The sequence below is a fragment of the Heteronotia binoei genome, chromosome 19, assembly GCF_032191835.1.
Source record: "Heteronotia binoei isolate CCM8104 ecotype False Entrance Well chromosome 19, APGP_CSIRO_Hbin_v1, whole genome shotgun sequence".
NCBI classification, from domain to species: Eukaryota; Metazoa; Chordata; class Lepidosauria; order Squamata; family Gekkonidae; genus Heteronotia; species Heteronotia binoei.
The window spans coordinates 1,308,766-1,331,409 of record NC_083241.1 but is presented as its reverse complement, the minus strand read 5'-3'; the positions used below and the strand labels follow the sequence as shown (position 1 = coordinate 1,331,409).

The 22,644-nt window shown below is 51.5% G+C and overlaps 1 protein-coding gene across 2 annotated transcripts in view; it reads right to left on the bottom strand.

Annotated features, from left to right (window-relative positions):
* UACA (uveal autoantigen with coiled-coil domains and ankyrin repeats) overlaps positions 1-22,644 on the bottom strand; it is a 75,480-nt gene that overhangs the window by 4,284 nt on the left and 48,552 nt on the right. For both annotated transcript variants that reach the window (XM_060259928.1, XM_060259929.1), the window contains exons 5-18: positions 21,070-21,127; positions 20,093-20,163; positions 19,519-19,625; positions 19,219-19,400; positions 17,565-17,605; positions 16,249-16,338; positions 15,267-15,374; positions 14,385-14,417; positions 13,855-13,953; positions 13,439-13,475; positions 9,917-9,969; positions 5,551-8,241; positions 3,649-3,801; positions 892-957 (exon numbers count right to left, since the gene is read on the bottom strand). In XM_060259928.1, the coding sequence (XP_060115911.1) occupies positions 892-957; positions 3,649-3,801; positions 5,551-8,241; positions 9,917-9,969; positions 13,439-13,475; positions 13,855-13,953; positions 14,385-14,417; positions 15,267-15,374; positions 16,249-16,338; positions 17,565-17,605; positions 19,219-19,400; positions 19,519-19,625; positions 20,093-20,163; positions 21,070-21,127 (3,789 nt within the window). The remainder of the gene's footprint in view (positions 1-891; positions 958-3,648; positions 3,802-5,550; positions 8,242-9,916; positions 9,970-13,438; positions 13,476-13,854; positions 13,954-14,384; positions 14,418-15,266; positions 15,375-16,248; positions 16,339-17,564; positions 17,606-19,218; positions 19,401-19,518; positions 19,626-20,092; positions 20,164-21,069; positions 21,128-22,644) is intronic.

Genomic DNA, 22,644 nt, shown 5'->3' with positions numbered 1-22,644 from the left:
AGATTGTGAGCCGCTCTGAGACTCTTCGGAGTGGAGGGCGGGATATAAATCCAATATCTTCATCTACCTCACAGGGTGTCTGTTGTGGGGGAGGAAGGGAAAGGAGATTGTGAGCCGCTCTGAGACTCTTTGGAGTGGAGGGCGGGATATAAATCCAATATCTTCATCTACCTCACAGGGTGTCTGTTGTGGGGGAGGAAGGGAAAGGAGATTACGAGCCGCTCTGAGACTCTTCAGAGTGGAGGGCGGGATATAAATCCAATATCTTCATCTACCTCACAGGGTGTCTGTTGTGGGGGAGGAAGGGAAAGGAGATTGTGAGCCGCTCTGAGACTCTTCGGAGTGGAGGGCGGGATATAAATCCAATATCTTCATCTACCTCACAGGGTGTCTGTTATGGGGAGGAAGGTAAAGGAGATTGTGAGCCGCTCTGGGACTCTTCGGAGTGGAGGGCGGGATATAAATCCAATATCTTCTTCTTCTTATATGTATGGACTAGTAATTTCCATTTCATTCCATCTGAGGACAAGTGCGTGCTCACAAAAACTTATATCATGAATACAACTTTGCTGGTCTTAAAGGTGCCAGGGGACTCAAACTTTGTTCTGCTCTCCAAGATTGTTAAATAACTCCAGGGCCACTAAGAACCGCTGAGTGGGAAAGGGGCCACATCTGGGTCTTGGGCCAGAACGACAGCCCACCCCAGTTTAGATCCCCCCCCCCCCTCAGCTGCTCCCAGTGGCCACACAGGCTGCCCTCACAATGCTTTTCCTTGGAGACCTTCAAGAAGTCTCCATCAGAGTGAGACCGAAGTGGAAGACCACGCCCAGCAAGCCAGCAGCCACGCCCCTTCTGACGATGCCAGGGATGGCGAAGAACAAGAACACCCACCTGAACGGCACTGAGAAGGTGAGTCCGGTATATTGAGATGACCTCCTGGTGCTGTCTCTCTGCATCCTATGGAAGAGGACCACCGATTATAATAATAATAATAATAAATTTTATTTATTTCCCGCCCTCCCCGCCTAGGCAGGCTCAGGGCGGCTAACAACATATTCAAATAAAAAAGTTATACAGTAATTTAAAATCAGCATTATCTTAAAAACCATTCCAATTTACATAATTTAACAGTAACAACGGTGTTCTTGGAGCTATTCTGCCTGTTTGCACAATGGTGAAGATCACTGAACAGAGTCACTTTGGCAGGTCCATCAATTCGGCCATCCTTAGTCAGCAGTCTGCGAAGGCCAGCCTAAAAAGGATGGTCTTGCAGGCCCTGCGGAATTGGTCGAGACTCTGCAGGGCCCGCACCTCTTCCGGGAGCTGGTTCCACAGGCGTGGAGCTGCAACGGAGAAGGCCCGTGCGCGGGTGTTCTGCAATTTCGCCTCCTTTGGCCCGAGGATAGTCAGCTTGTTCTTCCCTGCTGACCTCAGTGCTCTCTGGGGCTCGTATGGGGAGAGACGGTCGCTCAGGTAGGCAGGTCCTCGACCATATAGGGCTTTAAAGGTAATAACCAGCACTTTGTAGCGAACCCGGTATGTGACTAGCAGCCAGTGCAATTCGCGCAGCCTTATCTCCCCTGGCCCGGTTATTAACAGAGATCCCTTACTTTGGAAAGGAGCAAGATGTCACGGAGGGCACCGAACCCTGCTCCCTCATCACAGCTAACGCCCCTCCCCCCAGACCTGCACACGCCTAAGATTTTAGCTTGCCTCCCACATGTGCTTGAATAAAGCCCAGTGAGGACTAGAAAACTGATGCTCCATGCTGGTATCGCTCTCCCTGTTTTCTCAGTACTAAAGCAAAGAGATCTCTTCAAGAAAATTGGAGAAATCAAGGGAATGTTTCGTGCAAAGATGGCCATGATAAAGGACAAAAATGGTAGGGACCTAACAGAAGCAAAAGAGATCAGGAAGAGGTGGCAAGAATACACAGAAGAATTAGACAAAAAGGACCTCAATGTCCCGGACAACCATGACAGTGAAATCGTTGACGACCTTGAGGCAGACATCCTGGAGAGTGAAGTCAAATGGGCTTTAGAAAGCATTATTAACAACAAAGCGAGCGGAGATGATGGTATCCCAGTTGAGCTATTCAAAGTCCTAAAAGATGATGCTGTTAAAGTGATGCACACATTATGTCAACAAATTTGGAAAACACAACAGTGGCCACAGGATTGGAAAAGATCGGTTTATATTCCAATCCCAAAGAAGGGTAATGCCAAGGAGTGTTCAAACTATTACACCATTGCACTCATTTCACATGCCAGCAAGGTCATGTTAAAGATCCTACAAGCTAGGCTTCAGCAGTATGTCGATCGGGAACTACCAGAAGTTCAAGCTGGGTTTGGGAGCGGTAGAGGAACTAGAGATCAAATTGCCAACATTCGATGGATTATGGAGAAAGCACGGGAGTATCAGAAAAACGTCTATTTCTGCTTCATTGACTATGCTAAAGCCTTTGATTGTGTGGATCACAACAAACTGTGGCAAGTCCTTAAAGAGATGGGAGTACCAGACCACCTCACATGTCTCCTGAGAAACTTGTATAAGGGTCAAGAAGCAACTGTCAGAACGAGATATGGAACAACTGATTGGTTTAGAATAGGAAAAGGAGTTCGACAAGGATGTATATTGTCTCCCTGCTTACTTAATTGATGTGCAGAGTACATCATGCGGAATGCTGGCCTGGATGAAGCATAAGTCGGAATTAAGATTGCTGGGAAAAACATCAACAACCTCAGATATGCAGATGACACTACTCTAATGGCAGAAAATGAGGAGGACCTAAACAACCTCTTGTTGAGGGTGAAAGAGGAGAGCACAAAAGTAGGCTTGAAACTCAACATCAAAAAAACTAAGATCATGGCATCTGGCCCCATCACACCTTGGCAAATAGAAGGGGAAGACATGGAAGAAGTGACAGACTTCACATTCCTGGGATCCAAGATCACTGCAGATGGTGACTGTAGCCATGAAATTAAAAGACGTTTGCTCCTTGGGAAGACAGTTATGGCGAACCTGGACAGTATAATAAAAAGTAGAGACATCACCCTGCCAACAAGGGTCCGTATAGTTAAAGCGATGGTATTCCCAGTAGTAATGTATGGCTGTGAGAGCTGGAACATAAGGAAGGCCGAGCGCAGAAGAATAGATGCTTTTGAGCTGTGGTGCTGGAGAAGACTCTTGAGAGTCCCTTGGACTGCAAGAAGATCCAATCAGTCAGTCCTAAGGGAAATCAACCCAGACTGTTCCCTGGAAGGTCAGATGCTGAAGCTGAAGCTCAAATACTTTGGCCACCAAATGAGAAGGGAGCACTCCCTGGAGAAGATCCTGATGCTGGGAAAGACAGAAGGCAAAAGAAGAAGGGGATGGCAAAAGATGAGATGGCTGGACAGTGTTACTGATGTAACAAACATGAATTTGAGCAGGCTTCGGAGGATGGTGGAAGACAGGAGGGCCTGCAGTGACTTTGTCCACGGGGTCGCAAAGAGTCGGACTCGACTGTGCGACTGAACAACAATAACAACAAAGCAGACATATAATGTCCGCCCTGGGGGCGAAGCTCTTCTCCTGCGGCTTCCAAGCACAGAGGCCCTTCTGGTCTCGCTTCAACCCCACCCAACCACTGGCCACTTTGGGACTTACAGCCAGCTGCTGCTGCAGGGTCTTCACTTGGCTCTGGAGGGCTTCTGCCTGCTGGGCCTGCCTCTTGGCTGGGAGGGCGCTGCTGTACGTCAGCTGGGAAAGGCCGTTGAGGGCCTGCTTCAGCCGCTCCACATCATTGAGGAGCTCTGTAATCTGGAAGGGAAACGTTCCAGGAGTTCAAACCTCAGCCCCACTGGATTCTGCCGTATTATACAAAAGCAAAGTCTCAATAAGAATAAAGAAAACAAGCTAGAAAACTGTATTGGAGGTGGCTGTTCTAATGGCTTCTTTCCGCTACGTGGGGAGTTTCCCTCTTCACACTTTGAAGACCAAACAGCCAGGGTGCAGCCCGTATAAATCAAATCCACTCCCCCAGGGCAGCCTGTTTCTGCAACTGAGGCAACCTTCAGACGCAACTCACAGCCCCCTCATCCGCTCGAGGTGCAGAAAACCCGCAGCCTTGCCATGCTGTCCAGACACAACTCAGAGAAAGTTAAGTTTGTTTCTTTCCTCACAAACTGGGATGAAGTCCCGGGTTAGACTCCCCTGCCCCCATTGGTGGGAAAGAAACAGACTTTAATCTTTAGGGTTTGTAGAATCTTTCGGGATCAAGTGCTGTGTTCTACTGGAGAAAGTTTTCCTTCCAGACGTTTCTACAGACTATAAACTGCAGAAAGTCTCAGAACAACCAGTACATTCCACAGAACAATCAGCACAGTCAACAACCATCTTCAATCTTCACACCCCTTCCAACCTTCCCAGCAATTAACACAGAACAATGGCCACATTCAACAGCCAGTTTCCTTATCACTACCCTTCCAGGAAGCCCCACCAAACAATGGGCACACCCACAAACCAATTGCCCTCTCACCACACCCCCTCCAGCCTAGAAATAGCAGCTCTCCAGCAGCCCTGGCCCCACTCAATGCACAGCAGCCAAGAAGGTCAGAGCGCCTGCTCCGGCTGCAACGCCACTGAGGATGTTCTCCGCAGCTGAGAACGAAACGTCTGGAAGGAAAACTTTCTCCAGTAGAACATGGCACTTGATCCCCAAAGATTCTACAAACCCTAATGATGTTACCAGCCGTGAAAACCTGAAATCTTTGAAAACAGAGTTTAATCTATTCGGTGCAAGACTATCAGCTGCAGTAGTGCTCTTTAAGAGAGATCCAGTCGTCCTCAACCAGGGCCAGGCCTTTTCCAGTCCTGGCCTCAGCCTGGTGGGACTCTGTGCCTGGCAACAGCAGGGCCCTGGGGGATCTCAGCCCTGTGCAGTTCCATCAGCCGGAAGCCTGGTGGGACGTCTCTGCCTCGCAGGCTTCCGGCTGAGGGCAGCGACGGCTTCCCCTCTGCCACCCCACCCCCACAGATGGAGCAAGCCCCTCTCCCTGACATCCATAAAGAGTCCTCAGTCCAGAAATGGGGAGAAAGCCACCAATTCAAGGTACTGGTATGTCTATTGTGAAAGAAAAACAGCATCAGCTTGTCCCCCGCCTGCAAGGCATATGGACGCAGGGGATGGAGCTGGATGGATGGAACGGTGCCGTCGATCATTACTGTTGGCATCGTTTTACTTTGACTGGGTTTTAATAACTCAAATGTTAAACTGTGTTATCGTATTGCTGTTGTAGCCTGTGCCCTGAGCCTGCTTGTGGGGAGGGAGGGAGGGGCTAGAAGCCAAAGAAACACATCCACGTCTGGCCTCTTCAAGACAGCCTGCTGGGTTCCGCACTTGGAAGGGAAGCGTCTGCTTGAATCCATGATTCGTCCTCCCTCCCTCCTCGGCTCCAGGGGGAGGAGAGAACCCTCCACTCCCACACAAGCCTCTCCTCAGCCCTTGCCCCGCCCTCTTCCCTCCCACCCCCACCCCCATTGGCTGAGAGTCCAGCTCCGCCCACTCACCTTGTTGTCCTTGGCTTCCACCTGCTTGGCCGACTCCTGGATCCTCTTCTGCAGCTCCGTGATGGTGCTCAGAGACTTGTCGCACCTCTCCTTCTGCTCCCGGATCTCCTGCTCGATGCTGAGGCTCCGGCTCTGCGGCTCCTCCTTCTCGTCCTCCGCCTCTCCCCGCACGGCCTCCAGCTTCCCAGTCAAGTCGGCCACTTTCTCTCCCAGGCTGCTCACTTGGGCCTCCAGGCTGCTCTTCACTGCCTGGTGCTCGGAGTGCTCCGCCGCTCCCCGGCTCTCCAGCTCCTTCAGGGCCTGCTTCGTGCTCTGGATTTCGGCCTGCAGCCGGGAGACCTCCTCGCTTCTGCCCCGGCTCTCCTCCTCCTTCTCTCGCAGGGTGGCTTTGAGGGCTGCCGCCTCCCTCTCGAGGGCTTCCTTCAGTCGGGTGTGCTCGGCCACGGGCACTGACGTGGCTCTCAGGCCGGCTAGCTCCTGCTGCAGCTCCTGGGTCTTCCGGAGCTCCTGCTGCCAACTGGCCGCCTTGCCGCTCAGCTCCTTCTTGAGGTCCTCGACGGTGTCGCCCAGCACCCGCTTCAAGGCTTCCACCTGCTCCACGGGCACGTACTGGCCCTGCAGGCGGCTCTGGGCCTCGGCGGCCTCCCGGCGCTGCCTGGCGCTCTCCTCCTGCAGGCACTCCTTTTCGCTCTTGATCTCCGCAAACTTCTGCCGGAGCTCCTGCAGCTGCTTGTTCAGGTCATCCATCTTGCTGGCAAAGGCCCTCTCCATCTCATGCGACTTTTCGGCCAGGATGTAGTTCTGCCGCAGGTCGTTTTGGATCGACTGGATCCCGGCGCGCAGCTTCTCGCTCTCCTGGCGGCATTTCTTGGCCTCCTCCTCTTGTTCTCGGCACTGCTGCTCCTGTTCCTGCAAGCGACGCTGCAGGTCTTGGACGGTGGCCTCAAAGATCCGCTCCTTGTCTTCCAAACTGGCCAGGGGGGCATACTTGGACCTGATGCACTCCTGGATGGTGTCCAGCTCCTTTCTCTGGGCTTCGATCTCAGCGTGCAGCTGGGACACTTCTTCTTCCTTGGCCTGGTATTTCCCCAGCGTCTCAGAGCTGCTTTGCTGGAGCTCCTGAACGTTTCTGTTGAGAGCGGCAACCTGACTGTCATGTTCTTTCTTGCTGACGTATTCCCCTTCGAGCTGGTTCTGCAGGCCTCTCAGCTTCTTCTTTAAGGCTGCGTTCTCCTCATTCCCTTTCACAAACTCCTGCTTAACGCCTTCCATTTTCTCTTTCAGGTCCAACAGCTCCTGGCCTGTTTTTTCCAGCATGCTGTTCAATGCCTGCTTGGTCTCCTCGTGAGTGGACACGGGCACGTACTGCTCCTTCATCAGCTTCTGAAGAGATGTGTTTTCAGTCACGAGATTCCTCGCCTTTGCTCTGTCCTCTTCGGACATCCGGCCAAGCTCGGCCAGGCGCTTCTGCAGGTCAGCGATGGTGGACTTCAAGGCTCCCGTCTCCTCCTGGTGCTTTTCCGGAGGGACGTAAGCCGCCTGGAGCCGAGTCAGGTTCTCCTTCAGGGAAGCCTTTTCTGCTTGCAGCTTCTCCACCTCTGCTTTGTACCCGTGACACTTTCCAGAGGCTTCCGCAAGCTTTCCGTTCAGCTCCTCCAGCGTCCTCTTGCCTGCTTGCTTGAGCTCTTCTGTGACTTTCAAAGGCACGAACTGGCTTTTCATCTCACCGTGCAAGGTGTCCACCTGGCCCTTCAGCAGGCTGCTCTCGGCGTGTGCTCGCTCCACCTCCTTCCGCAAGGCCTGGTTCTGCAGCTCCAGGTCCGACTGGGCCCTCTCCAGCTCCTGGGTTCTCTGCTCATACCTGCTCTTCAGCTGCCTGTGCTCCTCCGGCCTCACAGCCTGGGCCAGCTGGGCTTTCTGCCTCTCCAGTTCTGCCCGAAGCAGCTGAGCCTCCTCATTCAGTTTCTTGTGCTCTTTCTCCACCTCTGCTAACTTCCGGGCCCTCTCGCTGACTTCGCCGGAAAGCGAACTTTTCATTTGTTCAAACTTGACCGCCGCCTCCTTCAGCTGGCCTTCCGCCTCGGACAGCCTCTTCTCCTTCCTCTCCCGCTCCACCCGCAACATGCCCAACTCCTTCTGCAACCGCTTGCTCTCCTCCACCAGCCTCCCTTCGTCCCTCCGGAACTCCTCCACCAAGAGCTCGTTCTGCTTCAGCTGGTTCCGCAGCTTGCCCACTTCGGCCGAGGCCCCCTCGTACTTCGCCTTCATGTCTTTCAGCTGCACCTTCAGCTCTTCCGCCACCTTGCTGCCACTCACAGCCGCTTCGCTGGTCAGGTGATCCTTCAGGGCCAGGAAGTGCGTCTGCATCTGCTTGACCTTCCCTTCCGAGTCAAACATCCTCTTCTGGACGTCCTTCAGAGCATCTTCCAGCTGCTTGATCTGCCGGTCGGACTCCTGCTTGGTCCTCTCGCACTCGGAGGCCAAGGCCCGGCACTCGGCTGCTTTGTGGGACAGCTGCTGCTGCAGCTTGCCCGTCTCCCCCTTGCTGGCCTCGTAACAGCTCCGCAAGTGGCTCAGCTCTCGCTTCAGGGCTTCGGCCTCCGACGCCAACGAGTGGCTGGGGCTCGAGAGCTCCAAAGGCCTCACCATGGACCTGCTCTGCAAGTTGGCTGACAGCGAGGCAGATCCGGGCTTTGGGGAAGGAAGGAAGGAAGAAAAGAAGGACACTTCAGTTCACTTTTCATACAGCGGTTCCTACCAAAATCCAATCTTTTTAAAATGGTTTATGTAAAACAGAAGAGTTTGCACAGCTTGGGAGAAGAGGTTGTTTCCTAACACAGGCAACGGCTCCAGTTCAAGCCCCAACAATTTCAGTTTAGAACAATGGATCTTGGGGAACAGAGCTTGTGAAACCCCTGGTGACTCACTGAAAGCTGCAGACAGTTTAAAGCAGGGGTGTCAAACATGTGACCCAGGGGCCAGATCAGGCCCCCAGAGGGCTCCTATCAGGCCCATGAGCAAGTCTGCTTTCTTCTCTCTCTCTTGCTTCCTTCTGCGTCACAGCTTGCTTTTCCAGGCTAGCTCAATTGCACAGAAGCTACAGAACAAAGTCCTATTTTCTCCACTGGCTGAGGCTCCTCCCTTGGGGGAAAAGGATAGCTTGCTTTGCCAGGCTCCCTCAATCACACAGGAGAGCTACTGAGCCAGGCCTTTTTTCCTTCTATTGACTGAGGCTCTGCCCCCTCCTCATCCCCTGGGGAGGGAGGGAAAGAGCCAGAGATTCCTTTGCCCAGTTCCCTCAATCGTAAGGGAGAGATACAAAATATTTAACTGCATTCATCTGTATCCTTTATAAAGTTTATATCTCCACTACCTGGCATTACATTTTATGACACACACGGCCCAGCCTGACAAAGTCTCATTTATGTCAGAATTCAACACTCCTGGTATAAAGTGTAGAAAAAAGGACTAGATAAACCCGAGTTCAAAAAAGCAGCTTTCTAAAGGCCTTTTCCCCACACCAAACTTTTAAAAAATCACCTGAACATCTACGCTGTGATATTTCAGCCAGAGCCCAAATTATTTGCCAATTATAGCAGTGCTACAGGCTGCGTGTACACATCCGTTCTCTTTTGTGACACGGTGCGCTTGAGGTGGTCAGGAAGTCTCCTACGTTTCTGGCATTTTGCAAACTACATAAAACAAAACTGTAAAGGAGGACATTTTTACAATGGGATTACGGCAGTAATGTAAAGGAACGGGTCAGGAAAAGTGCTTTTATAAAGGGAATCAGGACTGTGGTCTAAGCCTCTGCAGTTGGTATCTGTATTACGCTGCTTTCAACTGCGCTGCGTTTTAGTGTAGCAACTGCATGCATCGCTTGATGTATCTCATCTGACACTTTTTGCCTTGTTTCTAAATTTTTGCAATCCTTGTCCTATTTCACTGTTTATTAGATATCTCGTGCTATTTGACCGCATGGCCCTACGCTCTGTGATCCACCCTGAGTCTCAGAGTGAGAAGAGGGCTACGAAGCAAATAAAATAAATCTCCTTCCAGGAAAGGAGAGTGTTTTGATATTCGTTCTACAGATTCCATCACTGGCCCACATTTTCACAAGCCAATTTCTGTTTGGAACACATCTGTGTTGCTGCAGAGAAGCTGCGTGGGGGAAATATGCTGCTGTAGAGTGCCAATTCTGCACTGTTCTCAGAACGATAAGCAAGGGCGGGCCTGGGAATTGCTCCTGGAGCCTCAAGAGGGCGACAAGTGAGCACAAAACACACCAAAATGCTCAAGCCCTGCAAAGCAAGGCTCAAGAGGGGATGTTGTCAAAGCGAAGAATGGAGCCAGCTGAAGGGGTTACCTGTTGTTCCACAGAATATCCTGAACCCTGCTTCAGCAGAACTTCTTCTTTCCCTTCAGGAAAACAAAATGAACACTTTCCAATTAGGCAGTGAATAAACACTAACTTTGTATCACTTTACATTCTTAAACACTAAAAAAGGTAAAGGTAGTCCCCTGTGCAAGCAGCAGTCGTTTCCGACTCTGGGGTGACGTTGCTTTCGCAACATTTTCACGGCAGACTTTTTACGAGGTGGTCTGCCATTGCCTTCTCCAGTCTCCTACACTTTCCCCCCAGCAAACTGGAGACTCATTTTACCGACTTGGAAGGATGGAAGGCTGAGTCAACCTAGAGACAGCTACCTGAACCCAGCTTCCGCCAGGATTTAACTCGGGCCGTGAGCAGAGCTTAGGACTGCAGTACTGCAGCTTTACCACTCTGCGCCACCCACCAGCTATATGTAAGTTCTGCTCACTGTACTCCATTCCCTCATCTGAAGAAGTGCGCATGCACACGAAAGCTTGCAGTCTAAATAAAAGTCCGTTGGTCTTCAAGGTGCTGCTGGACTCCTACTCTGTTCTGCTGCTTCAGACCAACACAGCTGCCCACCTGGATTCCTTTAAAACACTGCAGCTCAACCCGCGGGTTACTGCTCAGGTAGGGTTGCCAGTCTCCAGGTGGGGCCTGGAGGTCTCCCAGATTTACATCCAATCCCTGAACTACAAAGATTAGTTCCCTGCAGAAAACGGCTGCTTTGGAGGGTGGTCAGTACAACATCGTGCTCTACTGAAGCCCCTCCCATTACCCTCCCCTGGCTCCACCCCTAAATCTCCAGGAATTTCCCCACCCAGAGGTGGCAACCCTGCCCAGATGTGGTCATTCGCCTGAGCTGCCGTGGCATCACGGACCACGGAAACCCAGAATGGCGTGGCAATCAGAGACCCGAGTTCTAATCCCCACGCTTGTCTGGTGGCCTCAGGCCTGTCACTCACACTCACTCAGCCTAGCCCGCCTCCCTGATAGTTGCGAAGATTCAATGGAGAAGAGGGGGACCAGGCAAGTCCCCCTGACCTCCTTGAAGGACAACTGGGGCCCAAAACATACTAGACAGATTCTGCACTCCATGAATCCACTTGGTGCCGAGGGTGAGGGTCCCTGGAGCTCAGGGCGACCCAGGAAATGTACTCAGAGCAGGAAGGAAGTGAGCAAAGGAAGGAACTCAGGAAGCTGGAGGATCACAAGCCTTGTCGGGTGGGGGGGGCAGGAAGAGTGGATTTCAGGTGCTGGCCTACTAGCCAAATCTTTAGTCTACTGAATAGAGCTATCTGTATACAGAATGAGCCCATATATCCAGAGCGGGCACACACCCACACATGCTCTTATGTGACATTCATCCCTTTGTCCACAGAGTTCCCAAACCAAACCAGGCTCTCTCTCTCTTGGATTAGGCTGCCGACAGGACAGGACTGCAAACTGTCCAGGCGCCAGCAAGCGCAGCCTGCAAGCTTTGGTGTTCTTTGGCTAAGCCACACCCAGGCCATTCTGCGCCACCCAGATGCAATTATGCAACTTAATCCCTTCGTTAACCACACAGAGCCAGTCTTCCAGCAGCCACAAGAAATGTCAAGCCTTTGAAACCAGTTCAGCCAACTGACAGGTCTCCAAAATGGCGAAGGAGAACGCAGATCAATAATTGCAGGAGAGCAAGCAAATGTAAGAGCAGCCCTGCTGGACTGAACCAGCAGTCCATCCAGCCCAGCACCCTATTCCACGGTTGCGAAACCGGAGCCGGATGGGGCCTCAGTCCTCTGCTAAGCCTGGACAGTACCTTCGCCTCCAGATTTGAATCTTTGGTTCTGTTTCCTCCAGGAAGCCACAGAACTCTGTTGCGGCCCTTCTGTTACAGATAACCACATGACTTTTTGCCTTAATGGATGTTTATACATACCAGGCGTTAGTAGTGTGACTATCAGAAGCAAAAGAGATACCATATCTGAATCTCTCTTCCTTGACTTTGCCAACAGCTTCTTGATCTCACAGACAGAGCAAAGGGGAGGGGGCTTTGAGTCAGTTCTGGTTGGGCCAGAACCGCATCCATGGTAGTCATCTGTGTCAAGGACATCAGTAGGTACGGTACCAGCTATTGGTCCAAGGAAGCTCCCGGACAGGTATATACCTCTGGGGCTGCCCATCAATGCCCAGGGGCCCTTGATGGCTGTAGTCGGAATATATTGCTTCTTATATGACTGCACGCTGGGGTTTTCCTTATGTTCAACTGCCATTTTTATTTGATGTCTACTTGGAATATAATAAACTGAAATTAGGAGGAGGCTTTTGTCTGTGGCTCTCTCTCTCTCTCTCTCTGGCTAGAAGTGCCCAGCCAGCCTAACCACTAAATTAGAGCTTGGGTCTGAGAGCTTTCCACTGGGAAGTTTCCCAACATCCACACAGTGGACAAACTCTGGGGGGCCAACAGATAGGGCACAGAGCCTTCCCTGCTACTGACTCCCAGCCCTGGCATGTGGAGAGTTATAAGAACTTAAAGGAATTCAGCATCCAGATTCTATTTATGGGACCTCCTGCTAAATATTTTCTGGCAGCAAAAGCATCTCTCTACAGAAGAGCACAGAGAGCTAGTGCCACTTAAAAGACAATAGTGAGCTAAATGGCCCAACTATTTTGTGGGGCTTTTTGCATTAATAAGAACATAAGAGAAGCCATGTTGGATCAGGCCAATGGCCCATCCAGTGCAACACTCTGTGTCACACAGGGGCCAAAAAACCCAGCGGCCATCAGGAGGTCCACCAGGAGCCACGGGGTATAGATGGAACTCTCTGTCTGGGGCAGTGATGATCTGTATTCTTGGTGCTTGGGGGGGGGGCAACAGTGGGAGGGCCAGTTTGGTGTCGTGGTTAAGTGTGTGGACTCTTATCTGGGAGAATCAGGTTTGATTCCCCCCTCCTCCCCTTGCAGCTGCTGGAATGGCCTTGGGTCAGCCATAGCTCTTGTAGGAGTTGTCCTTGAAAGGGCAGCTGCTGTGAGAGCTCTCTCAGCCCCATCTACCTCACAGGGTGTCTGTAGAGGGGGGAGAAGATATAGGAGATTGTAAGCAGCTCTGAGACTCTGATTCAGAGAGAAGGGCGGGGTATAAATCTGCAGTCATCGTCTTCTTTCTTATCCTCCCTGGTCTGATCTGGCAGGGCTCTTCTTACATTTTTATGTTCTTAATCTATTCATCCAAGTTTAACAGTTCGATCTGAGTCCAGCAGCACCTCAGAAACCAACAAGATATGGGGGGTATGACCTTTCAAGAGTCAAAGGTTGTCTGATGAAAACCTTGTCGGGTTTCTGAGGAGCTGCAAGACTCAAAATCTGGCTCTTCCGCCAACACAGCCACTCTCCTCTGAAATCATCCAAGCATGTAACTGAGTTCTTAACAACAAGCAGCCACCACTGCAAACAACCAAACAGAGCAAAACAGTCCACCAGAAAGACACGCCCCAGTGCCTGAATGCTATTCCAGGCATTAAAAATGTTACTCACTGTTACCAAAGCCACTTCCAGGCACTGCGTGGTCACTCTGAAATTAAAAAAAACCAAAAGCATTAAGACACGAGGTGGGCAGACGGCGGAGAGGAGCAGCTGGTTGCAAAGGCTTTGAGAATAGGTTCCAAAGCAGCAAATTTCATTTACGGTCCATGAATTCAGCAGCCCACTGAGAACATCTCCCCAGCATGAAGCCGAGGGGAGAGGAACGGAAGCGGTACTTGTTTCCACCAGACTCAGGGGAGAAGGAGTTTCATGAAGCTTTCTTGAAGCCATCTTTCACCCGCTAGCAGCTAGAGTCAAGTCCAACTTAGAACCCAACACAATTTTGAAATCTGAAGATCTTGTCACCCCTCTTCCACCCACTAACTGTTGGCAGGGCTGCCTCCTTCTTCCCCACAACAGGAGCGTACCTCGTAAAACCTCAGCTTCGACTTCAGAGCTTCAAGAGCTCTCAGGCTTTCTTCCTGCTGTTTCTCCTTTGCTGTCAGGAGCCTTCCAAGTTCGTCTTTCTGAAAGCAGGCATGAGAATGCCACGTGAGACACCCCTGGAAACATTTACGCTCCAACTCCTCCACCCCGGTCATGCAAACACATTTTAAATGGGAGCAGTGTTCCCTCTAAGCTGAGGGAGTGTGAGCTAGCTCACAGTTTTTTAGCCTCTGGCTCACATACTTTGTCTTAGCTCAGGAAAAATGGCCCCAGCGCAAACTAATTTATGCAGGAGCTCACAACTCTAATGCCAGTAGCTCATGAGGTAGGATATTTGCTTACAAGGCTTCACAGCTTAGAGAGAGTATTGAATCAGCCCCGAAAGGAAGGGAAGGCTTGAAGAATGTGGGGGGGGGGGCGGAATCACCTCAGATCTAATCACCTGAGGCAGGTTCAAATTTCACAACAAATAGTTTGGGATGGAAATGAGAAAGTGGAGTTTTCTCCTTACCTCACTTTCAAGATCATCAGCAACCATTTGTTCCTGCAGGAGAAAACACACACAGCATTCCAAGTTAAAGGAGTTTTTTTTTTTGAGGCATCCGACAAAGGAGATTTGCATTTCCTACCGTTTCTCCTAATCACAGTTAGGAAAGAGATTTCGCCAAGCCTCAACCCACCCACCCAAAGCCAGCTACTGTCACAGCTCTCCCTGCCCAACATGCCAACTGATTTCTTGTGTGGTCTTTTGGGGAGGAAAGAGAAGCAGCAATAGTTCACTGCTAACACAGCCCAGGTCTGTGATGGAAGCAGCTGAAAATCCAAGGAAATACGCAGGTCCTCTGACAACGTTAACACCACAAGGAGGTGCCAGTTAGACACGCAGAGTCAGATTTTTATGTTTTACGTTTCCAGAAAGTCCTCACACTCAGAATCCCTCCAAAATTATGGAGGAGAGGGACGGTGGCTCAGTGGTAGAGCATCTGCTTGGTAAACAGGAGGTCCCAGGTTCAATCCCCGGCATCTCCAACTAAAAAGGGTCCAGGCAAATAGGTGTGAAAAACCTCCGCTTGAGACCCTGGAGAGCCGCTGCCAGTCTGAGTAGATAATACTGACTTTGATGGACCAAAGAGGGTCTGATTCAGTAGAAGGCAGCTTCAGATGTTCATATATGTTCATATTCCTGAGGTACAGCACCTCCCCTCCCATTTCCACATTCCCCTCAGCTAAATGAAAGGTGGCATCCAAATTGAGCAGCAGGCTCCACCTCCAGAAGGACAACTATTGCAGCCACCCACAAACCCAGGCTGTAGAGCCTTTCCACGATGCCAGCCGAGCTGGGAGCTGAGCTATGCAGTCACCACCGGCTGCTTGGTTAACAACAGGGTTTTACCTCGTTCAGCTGCAGCTGCAACCCATTGATCCTCTCTAGGAGGATTCGATGCTCCTGCTGGATCTCCCTCATCCTGCCCTTCAAGTCTTCGTTCTCCCGTTCCACTTCCTTCAAACAAGGAGGGACATCTTAGAATCTCAGGCACTGATCGAGCCCAGAACTCGAGGCGCGGCAAACCCAAAGGAACCAGCTCCTCGTCCTGCGGCAGCCGCCACCAGCGAGGACCCTTCCAAAACCTGGTCCTCTGCCAAGCCTCGTCTGGACACTTAGAAGCTGTCAGCACCTGCTGCTTATCTCAAGCCTGTCAGCAGCTGGGAAGCCCATTCTTCAGCACCTCCAAGTCTGGCCCGTTTCCACAGTGCCACAAAATCAAGAGCCCCTTCACTGGGACAAGGCATCAACGCACTGCCTTTGGACACCCAAACTGGCTCGGAGGAGCCAAGCGCTGAACTGCTCAGCCCAACCCGCTCATTTGCTTCAGGAGGAAACAGGCCACGCTGCTCAGGGCCAGCATGACAGCGGGAACCCCTCCCCAGCCAACCCCCTCCAGACGCAGAGGCGGGACTCAGGGCAGGTTTCCCTTCTGTCTTCTTGCCCCACTCTTATGTCTGGGGCAGTGATGCTCTGTATTCCTGGTTTTGGGGAGGGACGGCGGCTCAGTGGTAGAGCATCTGCTTGGGAAGCAGAAAGTCCCAGGTTCAATCCCTGGCATCTCCCAAAAAGGGTCCAGGCAAATAGGTGTGAAAAACCTCAGCTGGAGACCCTGGAGAGCCGCTGCCAGTCTGAGAAGACAATACTGACTTTGATGGACCGAGGGTCTGATTCAGTAGAAGGCAGCTTCATATGTTCATATATATGTTCATGTTCCCAGCAGGACGCTGGTGGGGAAAGTCCTGCTAGCGGCACTAAGGCTTGCTCAGAGTCCCTCCTTTGAGAGAGAGAGAGAGCACTTCACAAAGGTCCTGCCCCCTTCCTCCCTCACCTGGACATTCCGGTGTTCCTTCTGATACGGCTTGAAGGCGGCTTCCTCCGGGGCGCTGGGCAAAGTCCACTTTGGCAGCATGTTGGTCACCTGCGACATTAAGGAACAGAAGCGCCCCCTGAAGCACGTTCTTTGCCAGCAAGCATAAACATCACGATTAAGCTAAACCTCACACACGAGCATAGCCGGCTTCAAGAGGGGATTGGATAAACATCTGGAGCAGAGATCCATCGGTGGATGTTAGCCACAGGATACAGATGGAACTCTCTCAGAGGGGCAAGTGATGCTCTGTATTCTTGGTGCTTGGGGGGGGCAACTGTGGGAAAGCTTCTAGTGTCCTGGCCCCACTGATGGACCTCCTGAGGGCACCTGGTTTTTTGGCCATTGTGTGAAACAGAGTGTTGGACTGGGTGGGCCATTGGCCTGACCCAAAAGGGCTTCTCTTATGTCTGGGGCAGTGATGCTCTGTATTCCTGGTGCTTGGAGGGGGGACCACAGTGGGAGGGCTTCTGGTGCCCTGGCCCCACTGGTGGAACTCCTGATGACACCTGGATTTTGGCCACTGTGTGACACAGAGTGTTGGACTGGATGGGCCATTGGTCTGATCCAACATGGCTTCTCTTATGTCTGAGGCAGTGATGCTCTGTATTCTTGGTGCTTGGGGGGGCAACTGTGGGAGGGCTTCTACTGTCCTGGCCCCACTGGTGGACATCCTGATGGCACCTGGTTTTTTGGCCACTGTGTGACACAGAGTGTTGGACTGGGTGGGCCACTGGCCTGATCCAACAGGGCTTCTCTTATGTTCTTATGTGACACAGAGTGTTGGACTGGATGGGCCACTGGCCTGATCCAACAGGGCGTCTCTTATGTTCTTATGTGACACGGAGGGTTGGACTGGAGGAGCCACTGGCCTGATCCAACAGGGCTTCTTTTATGTACTTATGTGACACAGAGTGTTGGACTGGAGGGGCCACTGGCCTGATCCAACAGGGCTTCTCTTAAGTTCTTAAGCTTTCTCATCAGGAAGAGCAAAAGACCTTCCATTGTCAAGTTCATACTTAGGTAATGGTAGAAAATTCCAGAACAAGACCAGACCCACGCAGACAAGGAGGCGGCAGGGCACTCGGGGACACCCCAGGAGTGGGGGTGCAGAGCAGATGCCCTTTTTGTGCAGGAGGCCACAACTGCTGCTTGTGAAGGAAGCGTAGAGACAAGGCCTCTCCTGGAGGGCAGGGGCTCCACCTAAGCCCCAAGGACACAGGAGCCCCTGTGCTCACAAACTCTCCCAAATCCGACATAAAATACAGAACCTTTACCTTCACGGTGGGCTGCCCTTTCTTCATAACTTCGTGATTCACTAAAAAAACGAAGAGAAAAAACATCATTTGTTTTTCACCCAAGTTCCTTCAGAGGACTGGACCGTGGGCTCATGCTGAGCAAGCTGAAAAGGGTGTCTTGCCCGTTTACTCCAACAGCACTTTGCATACAGCGTCACATGCAAATCGAGACTTTAAAGAAGAGAAAAGGGAACACGCACACACCCCCGAGAGAAGGGGAACTGGTGGTGAATCCCTGAGGAGCACCTGACTAAAGAGAAATTCTCTTTCGGTTTAGACCCCCACTGCCAAGGGCTCCTCTACCCCCTCCTTCAACAGCAGAACAGACAGAGTCCACATCAACGGGGAGCCACGTGCGACTCTTGCACAAGAGCTATTGTGTGGCTCTTGAAGCCCCCATTGCCCCACTGGCTGGCTTGGAGAAGCCGTTTGTCTCTTTAAATGCATTCTCCAAGCCAAGCCGGCTGGAATCATAGAGCTGGAAGGGACCTCCAGGGTCATCTAGTCCAACCCCCTGCACAATGCAGGAAACTCACAAACACCTCCCCCTAAATTCACAGGATCTTCATTGCTGTCAGATGGCCACCTAGCCTCTGTTTAAAAACCTCCAAGGAAGGAGAGCCCACCACCTCCCAAGGAACCGCTGTAACTGTCAGGAAGTTCTTCCTAATGTTGAGACAGAAACTCTTTTGATTTAATTTCAACCCATTGGTTCTGGTCCTACCTTCTGGAGCCACCGAAAAAAAAATCCACACCCTCCTCTGTATGACAGCCCTTCAAGTACTTGAAGATGGTGATCCTATCACCTCTCAGCTGCCTCCTCTCCAGGCTAAACATCCCCAGCTCCTTCAACCTTTCTTCATAGGACTTGGTCTGCAGACCCCTCACCATCTTCGTCACCCTCCTCTGGACCTGTCCCAGCTTGTCTATATCCTTCTTAAAATGTGGTACCCAAAACTGAACACAATCATAGAATCATAGAGTTGGAAGGGACCTCCAGGGTCATCAAGTCCAGCCCCCTGCACAATGCAGGAAACTCACAAACACCTCCCCCTAAATTCACAGGATCTTCATTGCTGTCAGATGGCCATCTAGCCTTTGTTGAAAAACCTGCAAGGAAGGAGAGCCCGCCACCTCCTGAGGAAGCCTGTTCCACTGAGGAATCGCCCTAACGGTCAGGAAGTTCTTCCTAATGTTGAGCCGGAAACTCTTTTGATTTAATTCCAACCCACTGGTTCTGGTCCTACCTTCCAGGGCCACAGAAAACAATTCCACACCATCCTCTATAGGACAGCCCTTCAAGTTGGTGGCTTGGAGAATGCATTTAAAGTTAAAATTGCTTTCTTTCCACCTCACCCTCCCTCCCCACCTATTTGCCTTCCTTCCTTCCCTCCCTCAGACAGCTGATGTTTATTCTATCTGGCTCTTATGGTAAGCAAGTTTGCACACACACACGCCGGTCCAGACTATAGCAGTCAGGAGGGGGCTGGCTTCAAGTTGACCACACCTTCCAAAGCATCCCCTCCAGGACTGAGTCTCCCACACCTGTCTCGTTCTCTCTTGTAGCAATAAGAAGCAAAGTCAGTTTCTCCCTTTACTGCTTCCTCCCCAAGTAAAAGGAAGGGCGACGTACTCTTGCTGGACTCCTCAAAGGCAGATTTTATCAGCTGCAAAATATCAATGCTGTCACCAATCCTTGCGTAGTAAGAACAGTCGTGGCCGAGGGCATCGACTGACGAGATATCTGCTCCGTTCCTGAGCAGAACTTCCACGGCATCCTTGCAACCGTATTCGCAGCCTAACATCAGAGCGGTCCTGAAGGCGGAAAGACCAAAGACATGCCAGCCGCAATCAGCTTCAGACAGGCTTTTAAGGAAAAACCCACTTGACTCGGAGAGAGCTGCGAGCACGCTCTGTGTGACGGAGGCATTACCGGTTCTGCTTGTCTCTCGCGTTGACATCAGCGCCTCTGTCTAGCAGCAGCTGACAGATGATGGGACGGCACATCTGAGTGGCCAGCACCAGTGGCGTCCTTCCGTCCTAGAGGGGAGAGGAGGAAAACGTGAAGGGAAGAGCACAAGGAACTTGGCCAAAGCAGGAGGGCTCTGAAGCACGACATATGAACATATGAAGCTGCCTTCTACTGAATCAGACCCTCTTTGGTCCATCCAAGTCAGTATTGTCTACTCAGCCTTGCAGCGGCTCTCCAGGGTCTCAAGCTGAGGTTTTTGACGTCTATTTGCCTGGACGCTTTTTAGTTGGAGATGCTGGGGATTGAACCTGGGACCTTCTGCTTACCAAGCAGATGCTCTACCACTGAGCCACCATTCCTCCTTAAGCCAGTCTTGTCTATTCAGACTGGCAGCGGCTCCCCAGGGTCTCAAGCTGAGGTTTTTCTCGCCTATTTGCCTGGACCCTTTTGAGTTGGAGATGCCGGGGATTGAACCTGAGAACTGCTTACCAAGCAGATGCTCTACCACTGAGCCACCGTCCCTCCCCTAACTTACTCCGTCTCTGGCATTCACCGAGGCTCCGTGATCACACAGCAGCTGGATGCTGGAGGGGCAATCGGACATGGCTAAGGGAAACAGAGGAACACAGTCAGCAAAGGGGGAGAAGCCGGCTACTGGCAGGCTGTTTGATGGATGTTGAATCTCAGCTGTAGCACTCAGAGAATCTGCTCTGCTCTCAAGGCAACACCATTTCGTTGTACCCTGCGGATCTGTCCCACTAACGCTTTCCCTGCATGACAGAGGAGGTTTCCCAGCACCGGCCTCCTAGTGCCAGAGGAAAGGGGCACCGTTAACAGAACAGATCCAAGGGATCCAGACCAGGATATTTTAAAAACTAATGTGGAATAGGCAGCGTTTTAGCAGAAAATAAACCAGTTGTTCTGCTGAGATTCTATTCGGGAAACGATGCTGAGCATCTTCATACTAGCCTTGCAAAGGAGTTGGCAGGCACTGCTGGCCCCACACAAGACATCAGCAGCTCAGCAAACACCCAAGACTGCCCCCCACCCCCACAATATATTTGCTCAACATGCAGCACACTCAGGACCTGAAATAAGAAGAAGATGAAGAAGATATTGGATTTATATCCCGCCCTCCACTCCGAAGGGTCTTAGAGCGGCTCACAATCTCCTTTACCTTCCTCCCCCACAACAGACACCCTGTGAGGTGGGTGGGGCTGGAGAGGGCTCTCACAGCAGCTGCCCTTTCAAGGACAACTCCTATGAGAGCTATGGCTGACCCAAGGCCATTCCAGCAGGTGCAAGTGGAGCAGTGGGAAATCAAACCTGGTTCTCCCAGATAAGAGTCCGCACACTTAACCACTACACCAAACCGGCTCTCTTCCTGTTCAAACACGGGAGAGGGATTCCTGCCTGCCACAGGCAAGCAGCGATTTCCATAGCTGGCTAAATATCAGGGGCTCGTGCAGGATGTGGAGGGGCAGAAACGGCACAACGGAGAAGCATCCTTACCTGCATCGTGCAGAGCAGTGCGGCCCTGAAGGTCCACATTTTCTGTCGGGCAGTTGTACTGTCAGGACAGCCAAACACATTTTATCAATAAGAGTCACACACCGTACAAAGTGGTTTTACAAGCTTCCTGGGATAGATGACTAGGGGCCTATACTATACTGTGCATGGCTTATTCTAAGCAGAATCCTATTTATGTCATTTCTGTAGTGGGGAACGTATTGTGTTAACAGTTCTGCTCTGCTTCAGTTCTTTCTGGGGGTTCCGGGCTTCTAAAATGCTAATGCAGTGGCTATCAAAGGTCCCTTTTATTGTGACTCTACTGACTCCCTCTGTGTAATTCAGCATGAGTTCCTGTGGGAAAGGGCAGGCTTTAAAGAGAACCAGTGAATAAGTAATTAAATATTTAATGATCCCAGCATTTCCCCCAACAAGAGCAGCATGTCTCACTTGCACGATTATCTCAAAAAGGTAACAGTAGTCCCCTGTGCAAGCACCAGTCGTTTCCGACTCTGGGGTGACGTTGCTTTCACAACGTTTTCACGGCAGACTTTTTGCGGGGTGGTTTGCCCTTACCTTCCCCAGTCATCTACACTTTTCCCCCAGCAAGCTGGGGACTCATTTTACCGACCTTGGAAGGGTGAAAGGCTGAGTTAATCTGGAGCCGGCTACCTGAATCAGCTTCCGCTGGGATTGAACTCAGGACATGAGCAGAGGGCTCTGACTGCAGTACTGCAGCTTTACCACTCTGCGCCACGGGGCTCTTGGAAAGGAAAGGTCCCCTGTGCAAGCACCAGTCATTTCCGACTCTGGGGTGACATTGCTTTCACAACGTTTTCACAGCAGACTTTTCACAGGGTGGTTTGCCTTTGCCTTCCCCAGTCATCTCCACTTTCCCCCCAGCAAGCTGGGGACTCATGTTACTGACCTTGGAAGGGTGGAAGGCTGAGTTAATCTGGAGCCAGCTACCTGAATCAGCTTCTGCTGGGATCGAACTCAGGTCATGAGCAGAGGGCTCCAACCACAGTACTGCAGCTTTACCACTCACAAGGCATTTAAACACCATTCTGTTCCCAGCATGCTGAGGGTAGCTTTCAGATGCACTAAATCAAGCCTGGCTTTCACACGGGGACAGCAGCTGACTTACTGGTTTGGTACTCATGGCCATGATGGCTGGACCCTGGCACAACACACTCTGCACCACCAGAAGAATCCCTGGCGACATCTGCTCTCCCTCACAATGGAGCCCTGAGCTCGCCTCTCAAATGCCCCGTGGCACCACCCTGGCCCCTTCAGTGGAGGTGTTCAGGCAGAAGGCAAAGGCTTGGTTGTGCCCTTTTGCTTCTGGTTTTGTCAAATTTGCAGCTTGGCTTCACCGAATCACAGTCTGGGCTGAGCTGCTACTTAGGGCCAACGTGGCGCAGTGGTTGGAGCGTCTGTGGAATCCCCATAGAAGTTCTCTGGGTCACCTTAGGGTCAGTTACACATTCTCAGCAACCTCAAGCTCTCTCACATGAATTTTTGGAGGGGAAAAACAGGAGAGAGGAGAGTGATATGGGTCCCCACCAGGGACAAAGG